This window comes from Conger conger, chromosome 18 (genome assembly GCF_963514075.1).
Source record: "Conger conger chromosome 18, fConCon1.1, whole genome shotgun sequence".
In the NCBI taxonomy this organism is placed as follows: Eukaryota; Metazoa; Chordata; class Actinopteri; order Anguilliformes; family Congridae; genus Conger; species Conger conger.
In genome coordinates this window covers 21,608,691-21,619,520 of record NC_083777.1, presented here as the reverse complement: position 1 = coordinate 21,619,520, position 10,830 = coordinate 21,608,691, and the positions used below count along the sequence as shown (strand labels likewise).

Below are 10,830 nucleotides of genomic sequence, written 5' to 3'. Positions count from 1 at the left end.
TCTTACAGCCGTTTATATATAACTGGTGCAAACTCTGAGCAGGAAGTTAGTTCACCTAATTTTAAAATCTTGCCATTCATCATTAAAAAGTAGTGTGTATGGTTAATTTTTTTCAAGGAATAAAATGCATTACAGTTGTCTACTGTAATGTGCATACACACATACTTTTTAATTGGTTGAATGAGAAGCATTAATTGTACAGCGCTTTGGATAAAGGTGCTATATAAATGCAGGCCTTTACCATTTAATTGCAACTGATGACACATGGGTACACAGTCACAGGTAAGAATTATAGCATTCTTGTTGCTAGTGTAATCAATGAGTTATGTCAAGACTTCATTATCTGTATAAATGTGAATTTTCCATTACACAAAATCAGGTGTCAGGACTGCACTTAGTGAAACCAAACTGATATTTTTATATATTCTACATGTAACACCATACATTATGAGACTTATATGTGAGTCTTTTGATAAGACGTGACACTCCAGTAGCTTATCAAGACCCTGTATGCAGGCCAAATACATATAGACTAGGGGTGAGATTGAGAGAAATAACCTTTCTAGCTTTTGAATAAATTCTATACAGCGGATTCCAGAATTTTTAGGCATCCTTAATAAAAAATAAAAAAATTCTGCATATAAACACTAAAAATTATGTTATGTTCAAACATATGGGAAAACTACTATTTTATTTCAATACATTTCCTTTCATGTTTCAATGTATTGAAAGTCCTCACATTATTTTCTGAAAACCATAGGTGTCAAATGTATTGTAAATATAATAACAAACAATTATTGTAAATAAAGTCAAATTAAGTATCATTCTATTGACAATTTCACTTAATCTGTCAAAAGGAAGTACATACACTCACCGAGTACCTTATCACTGTTTTGTATACCTTATGACATCTCTCATTAACAAGGCATTTCTGTCTGTAGAACTGCTGCTGACTGGATTTTATTTATTTATTTATTTTTTTGCACCATTCTTTGCAAACTCTAGTGAGACTAATGTGCGTGAAAATACCAGGAGATCAGCGGTTTCTGAGATACTCAAACCACCCTGTCTGCCACCAACAATCATTCCATGGTCAAAGTCACTAAGATCACATTTTTCCCCCATTCTGATGGTTGATGTGAACATTGACTGAAGCTCCTGAACTGTATCTATATGATTGTATGGATTGCACTGCTGCCACACAATTGGCTGATTAGATAATCACATGAGTAAGTAGGTGTAAAAGTAAAAATGTTCCAAATAAAGTGCTTGGTGAATGTATATTCTTATGTAGACAGGTGCTGGATGGCCACACGTAACTCAATCAAAATCGTGCATTATAACCTCACGGATATAACAGTGTCCCTGTTATGAAGAATACATAAAAAAATGGTTATATTTGGATCAGGTGCAACTAAGAAAACTTGAAAAGAATAACCGAACTGTGGGCAATTGGAACCCCTTCTATGATGAAGTAATAAGACAATGCCAGCAGAGCAAAACAATACTGCACTTCTCAAGGCTACACCTTGTAAACCTCAGCTCTGAGCCCCTACATTGCTTTGCTGTCCTCAGACAGTCCTCAAATTCATGTCACTTTTTAATACATTTAAATACTAATTTATTATTTGTAGAATTTCCTTATCTTATTTGTGTCTTTTTTTGCAAATGTCACATTTTTAACTCACTGAAAAACAACAAAATGTCTGGTTTTATTATGTCTAGTCAAGTTCAATTATGAAGTATTGCATTATCACAAAGTATGTTGAACCTGTAGCATGAAAAATCACTTGACAAAATGACCATCATTATTATTATTTTTATTCAGATGTGTGAGGGCAGTTCACATTCTTGCTTGAAGCTGCAGCCCAGCAGAAGCTGTTGGTAAGCCTGTTTGACTGTATGATACAGAGGAGCACGGTGCTGGATGTTGGGGAAGTAAAGCGGCTTCTCGTTGAGCTGGGCCTGCAGCCTGAGCCCCTCAGGGCAGTCGTACAGCACGAAGAGCAGGTTGGCAGCGTAGGGCATGAAGCGGCTGACGCGGAATGCGCGGTCCTGCTGCAAGGCGTAGTTGCTGGCGTTGAGAGGCAGCTCGTCCTTGAAGAAACCCAGGAGAGTGAGCAGAGGCAGGAGGGTCTTAGCGTGACCCATCTGGACTGCGACGGCTTCCGTCACCTGACCAAGCCTGGAAAAACCCATCAGGACGCAACGGTGAACACGCAAAAGGAAACACAGGAACAAATCAAAGAGGAGACCAGTTTCAACCAATGAATAAATTCCCCTTCACAGTGAACTTCTTTCATAGCCACACGCTTGGTTACATCACCATTGCAGAATTCAGAAATGTGCTTATGGATATTATTTGTTAAGAAATCTAACCATCAAGTATGTTCATTAATGGTGACAGGCAGAAGCATGAGGGCTATTCAGAAACCAGAGCAAACATTTGCTTGAGCAAGACCAGTGAAGGTGTTCTTTTTTTAAAATTCATCAACTAGTTATTTTGTTGAAGGTCTCCAGTGTGACAAGCTGACAGCTCTTCAGACATATCTTTCCAATAATGGCACACTTACAGCTACTAAATAAACATCTGTCACGGATAACCTTCTGTCCTCTGAAACCCACCTGCTTGCATTGGCAACCCGGTCAAGACAATTGAAGACATCATGAAAGAGAGCAGCTGGACTTGCTGTTGATATCATGACCATAACCTCTTTTCCAGAACTTTTATTATGTAATTTGAATATTCCAAAACCTGTCAATAAAATAATAGTAAACTTAATAAAATGTCAAATGGGAGCAAATAAGTTCCATGCTGTATTTTAATACCTGGGTATCCTCTTTGTCAAACAGTCTGCACCAAGCTGAATTCTCAGTTTTGATAGCAAATTCATAAGCACACAGGAGGAATGCAGCTTCAACCAAATCTGTGAAGAAAATGGCAGTATAATCTTTTATTTTATTTAAAACTACAAAGAACACTTCTGTTAATAAATTAAATTAAAAAAATAAACCCCTTCATTCTCAACTTGGACATATCACAACTGATTGTGATTGCATAGGGCAGTCACGTCAATTAGGGAGAGCCCAGACTGTCCTGCGTGTGTCCTGTTACATGTGCAGTCAATCACTGCCTCGTTTCCGCCGGCTGAGCTCCGCAGATAGGGCACTGGAAGACTGAACATCCGGGCAGAATGCAAGCGTCTTCTCCACCAGAAGTCGTTATTGCATGACGAGGTGGGGAAATCCCAGCACATTGGGCGATATCCCGGCATTGCTGATAGCAGTGCTTCAATGCGAAGCCACATTCAGGAACCCCACAATATTATCAAATAATAAGTGGACAAAAACAGCAGTGTCAGCACTTTCGCACAAGTTCCAACCTGCAAAGGTCATCAGGTAGGCCTATACGTGATGAAAAGCACCGCAGGATAAAACCTCGTTTGAATAAGAAACTATTGTGCAGGCCTCAATTTTACATCAATGAAATTGTGTATCCGTACAGGAATTCATTTTGCTGTCTGACGGATTTTGTCTGGATTGTCTGTGGAGAAAATGCATGGGATTTCTTGCCTCTAAATTCGAGTATAAGTATTTTCTTGTTATTCTGTAAATTGTTTCCTCACAGTTTGGATACGGGGTCAACCAAAAAGTCAAGTTAATACCCCATTCATTATTATTTTTTAAACCAACACTGGCAGATACAATAGGCGGATCAAAAAATAATATAAAAGGCGCGAGGACCTGTTGTGATATTACTGTATGGAACTTGCAAGCGATTTGCAACCTCCTGGACTCTTCTCATCTCTGGTCTTGACCTGAACAAGTCCACCTCTGTTAGAGCCGTACGGCTATTGACCACATCTAGGATAAATCTTCTGCACTGATCAAAGAATCTCATTAATTCATTATTTTCTTCATGTTTAAACTCCAAACCTGTAAACAAAATAACTTGCCTTAGTCGGTTCATTTACACACTTGAGCACAACTAACTCCTCACAATGGTTATTTAAACGAATAAAGATACACAATAAATAATCAATACATTAAAAACGTTAGTTTAACGCATGCAGACTCCATAGCATACACTAGCCTACCTTCAGTTTTCCAGAGTTTCTCTAGTCCTTTCTCGAATGCCTTGATGCTGTCAACACATCTATGTTTTGAGCTAGTAATAAAGTCAAAGCGATTATTCCGTAAATTTCCCACAGAAATCAATGTTGGGAATGATGCGGCCAGTCGGACAGCCAAATGTCTGTGATCCTCGCGGCCCTTTTCCACGAGACGTCCGTCCATTTCCTCATTATGCCACATCTTCCACCGAGTTTTACGGTTCCACAAGCAGCTTTCACTGCCATTCGTCAGAGTTAACACAAGACGGTAAATATGTTCCATATCTTTAATATATTTGACGGATGGGTATCTTGTGCCATGCCTTAGGATAGCAGTGATATGACCTGCCTTGCAATCGGGCGACGGAGGTTCAACATTAGATTTCTTCACATAGAATAGAATAGAATAGCTTTATTGTCATTGCACAGTACAGAGCAACGAAATTACAGACAATATGTCAAAATATGTCATCTACCAGGTGCGGATTCACTTCATATGCCTTCTGTTCCGAAATACCTAGCAATTGCAGGCATGTTCGAATCAGCATAGGAAATATTCCCGGCTGAGGAAATTGAAAAACTACCCAGAACTATATTTAAAGCTGCTAACACCAAACTCGCCTTATTTAACATTGTATTAGAAGAACAAATGAATGCAATTACCTTATTGAAGCGACTAGCATACCTTCCGGTTCACTCTGTTGTACATATATTTAGGCCAGTGCAGTTAATTGGTCTGTTTGAATGGCCGACAAATATTTGCTTTTAAAGTCCAATCAGTTAAGGGACGTTTGTTTGACTTTCACAATAGTTGGCTACAGAAAAAACAACTTTTATAACCTCACGGATACATAATACATAAAATTGTTATATTTGGGCCAGGGGCAACGGAGACGGATGCGTGGGGGGGTTGGACCCAAAATGCACGGACTCCGAAACAATGATGTAATGAAGTCCCGTCAGGGCTTTATTCGGGGAATAGCCAGAGAGCGTGGTAAAAAAAAAAAAAAACCAAGCAATGTTCATACACAAAAAATCCAGCCAAAAAAAAAAAAAAAAAACCAAAGCGCAGTACCGAAGGCGAAGGAAGTCTCGTAATCGGTACACCATGCAAGAAGTCCGGTAGCCAGGAAAGCTGTCAGCGGGGCAGAAGTACAGGCGGGCGGTAGGCAGGCTCAGGGTCGATGACGGCGCAAGAGTCAAGACCGAAGTCTGCTCCGCGGGGCAAAAGTACAAAAACAGCAGGCAAAGTCGTGGTACAGGCAGGCAATGGTCAACAAAACAGAAGTCAATAATCTTTGGTCAATAAACAAGCTTGGCTCGCAACAGGTAGACCAATGGCTTAACAAAACCACTCAAAAGATGCACTGACAAACAAGAGGCAACAATTTCACAAAGACAAGACATGAAACTGAGCTTTATATGCAGGTGAAGACAGGTATAGACCATTAGCTTGAGAGCAGCAAGAGAATGGAAATCAGGTGTGGAGGATTGACAAGTTAACAAGGTAATTAGTAATCATTAGTAATAAACCTATCCTGCCCTAGCATTAGTAAATTAGTAAATGACATGCACAAGAAACGTAAGGTAAAATGAACACATGATTAGAATGTTAGTATTACCCAATCCTGATCTAGCATTAGTAGATTAGTTGCTAGTGACAGCAACTAAGAAGAACTTGAAAAGAATAACCGAACTGTGGGCAATTGGAACCCCTTCTATGATGAAGTAATAAGACAATGCCAGCAGAGCAAAACAATACTGCACTTCTCAAGGCTACACCTTGTAAACCTCAGCTCTGAGCCCCTACATTGCTTTGCTGTCCTCAGACAGTCCTCAAATTCATGTCACTTTTTAATACATTTAAATACTCATTTATTATTTGTAGAATTTCCTAATCTTATTTTAAATGTTCAACCGTCTTTTTTTGCAAATGTCACAAATTTTTAACTCACTGAAAAACAAATTGTTCCCTACCTGTCTTTCAAAAATGTCTGGTTTTATTATGTCTAGTCAAGTTCAATTATGAAGTATTGCATTATCACGAAGTATGTTGAACCTGTAGCATGAAAAATCACTTGACAAAATGACTATCATTATTATTATTTTTATTCAGATGTGTGAGGGCAGTTCACATTCTTGCTTGAAGCTGCAGCCCAGCAGAAGCTGTTGGTAAGCCTGTTTGACTGTATGATACAGAGGAGCACGGTGCTGGATGTTGGGGAAGTAAAGCGGCTTCTCGTTGAGCAGGGCCTGCAGCCTGAGCCCCTCAGGGCAGTCGTACAGCACGAAGAGCAGGTTGGCAGCGTAGGGCATGAAGCGGCTAACGCGGAATGCGCGGTCCTGCTGCAAGGCGTAGTTGCTGGCGTTGAGAGGCAGCTCGTCCTTGAAGAAACCCAGGAGAGTGAGCAGAGGCAGGAGGGTGTCAGCGTGACCCATCTGGACTGCGACGGCTTCCGTCACCTGACCAAGCCTGGAAAAACCCATCAAGAAGCAACGGTGAACACGCCAAAAAGGGAAGGAACAAATCAAAGAGGAGACCAGTTTCAACCAATGAATAAATTCCCCTCACAGTGAACTTCTTTCATAGCCACACGATTGGTTACATCACCATTGCAGAATTCAGAAATGTGCTTATGGATATTATTTATTTGTTAAGAAATCTAACCATCAAGTATGTTCATTAATGGTGACAGGCAGAAGCATGAGGGCTATTCAGAAACCAGAGCAAACATTTGCTTGAGCAAGACCAGTGAAGGTGTTCTTTTTTTAAATTCATCACCTGTTATTTTGTTGAAGGTCTCCAGTGCGACAAGCTGACAGCTCTTCAGACATATCTTTCCAATAATGGCACACTTACAGCTACTAAATAAACATCTGTCACGGATAACCTTCTGTCCTCTGAAACCCACCTGCTTGCATTGGCAACCCGGTCAAGACGATTGAAGACATCATGAAAAAGAGAGCAGCTGGACTTGCTGTTAATATCATGACCATAACCTCTTTTCCAGAACTGTTTTAGGTCACTTGAATATTCCAAAACCTGTCAATCAAATAATAGTTGCTCAAAGAATAAACTTAATAAAGTGTCAAATAGGAGCAAATAAGTTCCATGCTGTATTTTAATACCTGGGCATCCTCTTTGTCAAACAGTCTGCACCAAGCTGAATTCTCAGTTTTGATAGCAAATTCATAAGCACACAGGAGGAATGCAGCTTCAACCAAATCTGTGAAGAAAATGACAGCATAATCCAGACAGGTTTAATATTGAATTCACCACCAGAATGCAATTTACCCAGAGCCAAACTATGCATTTTCTTGTTATTCACCTCTTATGTGCTTTTAAGAACATTTCTGTTAATAAATGAAATAACAAACCCCTTCATTCTCAACTTGGACATATCACAACTGATTGTGATTGCATAGGGCAGTCACGTCAATTAGGGAGAGCCCAGACTGTCCTGCGTGTGTCCTGTTACATGTGCAGTCAATCACTGCCTCGTTTCCGCCGGCTGAGCTCCGCAGATAGGGCACTGGAAGACTGAACATCCGGGCAGAATGCAAGCGTCTTCTCCACCAGAAGTCGTTATTGCATGACGAGGTGGGGAAACCCCAGCACATTGGGCGATACCCCGGCATTGCTGATAGCAGTGCTTCAATGCGAAGCCACATTCAGGAACCCCACAATATTATCAAATAAAAAGGACAAAAACAGCAGTGTCAGCACTTTCGCACAAGTTCCAACCTGCAAAGGTCATCAGGTATACGTGATGAAAAGCACTGCAGGATGAACCTTGTTTGAATAAGAAACTACTGTGCAGGCATCAATTTTACATCAATGAAATTGTGTAAAAAAAAAAATTCCATACAGGAATTCATTTTGCTGTCTGACGGGTTTTCTCTGGATTGTCTGTGGGAAAATGCATGGGATTTCTTGCCTCTAAATTCAAGTACAAGTATTTTCTTGTTATTCTGTAACTATCGCCGATTCCTTAATTCCCTACACCGTGCAAGCTTTAATGCATAGCAAATTAATGTGCCATTGGCTAGAAATTAGAGGACACCAAATTACAGATTCTTATAAACGTAACTGTAACAGCCTCAGAATTACTGAATAAATACTGGGAAAGTTAAGCAATAGCATCATCTGCCGGTAAAGTATGTGTAACACATATCGTTACGCTTGCTTCGATAAATTGTTTCCTCACAGTTTGGATACGCGGTCAACCAAAAAGTCAAAGTTAATACCCCATTTATTATTATTTTTAAATCAACACTGGCAGATACAATAGGCGGATCAAAAAAATAATATAAAAGGCGTGAGGACCTGTTGTGATATTACTGTATGGAACTTGCAAGCGATCTGCAACCTTCTCCTGGACTCTTCTCATCTCTGGTCTTGACCTGAACAAGTCCACCTCTGTTAGAGCCGTACGGCTATTCACCACATCTTGGATAAATCTTCTGCACTGATCAAAGAATCTCATTAATTCATTGTTTTCTTCATGTTTAAACTCCGAACCTGTAAACAAAATAACTTGTCTTAGTCGGTTCATTTACACACTTGAGCACAACTAACTCCTCACAATGGTTATTTAAACGAATAAAGATACACAATAAATAATCAATACATTAAAAACGTTAGTTTAACGCATGCAGACTCCATAGCATACACTAGCCTACCTTCAGTTTTCCAGAGTTCCTCTAGTCCTTTCTCGAATGCCTTGATGCTGTCAACACATCTATGTTTTGAGCTAGTAATAAAGTCAAAGCGATTATTCCGTAAATTTTCCACAGAAATCAATGTTGGGAATGATGCGGCCAGTCGGACAGCCAAATGTCTGTGATCCTCGCGGCCCTTTTCCACGAGACGTCCGTCCATTTCCTCATTATACCACATCTTCCACCGAGTTTTAAGGTCCCACAACCAGCTTTCACTGCCATTCGCCATAGTTAACACAAGACGGTAAATATGTTCCATATCTTTAATATATTTGAGGGATGGGTATCTTGTGCCATGCCTTAGGATAGCAGTGATATGAACTGCCTTGCAATCGGGAGACGGAGGTTCAACATTAGATTTGTTCACATACAATATGTTATCTACCAGGTGCGGATTCACTTCTTCATATCTGCATTTTGTTCCGAAATACCTAGCAATTGCAGGTATGTTCGAATCAGCATAGGAACTATTCCCGGCTGAGGAAATTGAAAAACTACCCAGAACTATATTTAAAGCTGTTAACACCAAACTCGCCTTATTTGACATTGTATTCGAAGAACAAATGATGAATGCAATTACCTTATTGAAGCGACTAGCATACCTTCCGGTTCACTCTGTTGTACGTATATTTAGGCCAGTGCAGTTAGTTGGTCTGTTTGAGTGGCCGACAAATATTTGCTTTTAAAGTCCAATCAGTTAAGGGACGTTTGTTTGACTTTCACAATAGTTACCTACAGAAAACAACTTTATTTAGTCCTATCACATGTTGCCGTGTGGTTGAACTTTATATTTCTAGCTTTCTAAATGTAATCACGTCAGTGACAGCACACGCGTGCTTGATTACTGCATGATAAGGATTGTGTACAATTTATAAGGATAATTGTTTTCTTACTGGATTTGGCCACTAGAGAGTGCTCGTTAGTCGTGGCCTACCATAGGACGCGAACACAAAGCAGCCTAGTTATTTCAATATGCACTCAGTTCCATTTCATTTAGCACAGATGTGGATCTAGTACTAAACAGGACCTCCTTTTGACACCGGAACCGCTTTAGTTCTTCACGACATGGCATAAGGTGCTGGAAACATTCCTCAGGGAGTTGGACCATACTTACTTGATAATATTATGCAGTTCTTGCACATTCAAGCGGCAAACCTCAACTCAAAGGTGCTCTATTGGATTGAGATCTGAGACTGTACAGGCCATTGGCCTGACTGAATTACACCAATCACAGTCAAACTCAGTTAAGTAGAATGGCTTATTTGGTTGAACAAACACATACAGATAGACATCTGATTAATGACTGGCAAATAATTTACTAGTTATAAAAAAGGTAATACAATATTAAAAATTCTATTTAACTTAAACAATTTGAAATGGAAAATGTGCTAGTAATATTGTGCATGCTTCCTCACATTTGGCTTTAACTACCTGCATATGATTTACCAGTTATATAAAAAGGTTATATAACGTTGGCAAAAATGACATTTAACGTAAATAATTGGTAACAGAAAACGTATTGTGAAAGCTATTGCACGTAGGTTGGATTTTAGTATGGTAAATCATCCATAATTTCCAGTAAGCTTTCACTTCGCAATATAATAATAATAATAATAATATTTAAATTCTGGTTGAGATTTTTCAAAATAGTTCAGCCAAGAAACAGAAAAATAACAAACTTTCATTAATTACAAAGTATATGTTGATCATAAGGACACATTCAAAAAATGTTTATATAAAATAAAACTGTACCAACAGTAAAATAATTACTGATCTTAATGTAATGTCCCAACAGCGAATTATACTACTGGGTGCTGGTACAAGCACAATAGTCAGCTGTGTAAATGAGCCCCTGTGTGCTCTTGGGTGGGCATTGTAGTTTTAAGAGAATACAGAATAAATAACACAAATACGATAATATCCTTCCTTGTATAAATAAACGCACTAGACGATGGAAGTGACATCGATGACATGTATCCATTACATTGCCAACACT

The 10,830-nt window shown here is 39.3% G+C and overlaps 2 protein-coding genes across 2 annotated transcripts; both read right to left on the bottom strand.

Moving 5' to 3' along the window:
* Positions 1-1,799: 1,799 nt before the first annotated feature.
* On the bottom strand, positions 1,800-4,798 carry LOC133118095 (multiple inositol polyphosphate phosphatase 1-like). Its single transcript, XM_061227814.1, has 2 exons — positions 4,776-4,798; positions 1,800-2,185 (listed from the first exon to the last, which is right to left on the bottom strand). The coding sequence occupies exons 1-2, from the start codon at positions 4,793-4,795 to the stop codon at positions 1,825-1,827; spliced, it is 381 nt and encodes a 126-aa protein (XP_061083798.1). The 5' UTR covers positions 4,796-4,798; the 3' UTR covers positions 1,800-1,824.
* Positions 4,799-6,203: 1,405 nt separating this feature from the next.
* LOC133118411 (multiple inositol polyphosphate phosphatase 1-like) lies at positions 6,204-9,477 on the bottom strand. Its single transcript, XM_061228411.1, has 5 exons — positions 8,796-9,477; positions 8,440-8,634; positions 7,242-7,339; positions 7,025-7,155; positions 6,204-6,585 (listed from the first exon to the last, which is right to left on the bottom strand). The coding sequence occupies exons 1-5, from the start codon at positions 9,379-9,381 to the stop codon at positions 6,225-6,227; spliced, it is 1,371 nt and encodes a 456-aa protein (XP_061084395.1). The 5' UTR covers positions 9,382-9,477; the 3' UTR covers positions 6,204-6,224.
* Between the last annotated feature and the right edge of the window lie 1,353 nt (positions 9,478-10,830).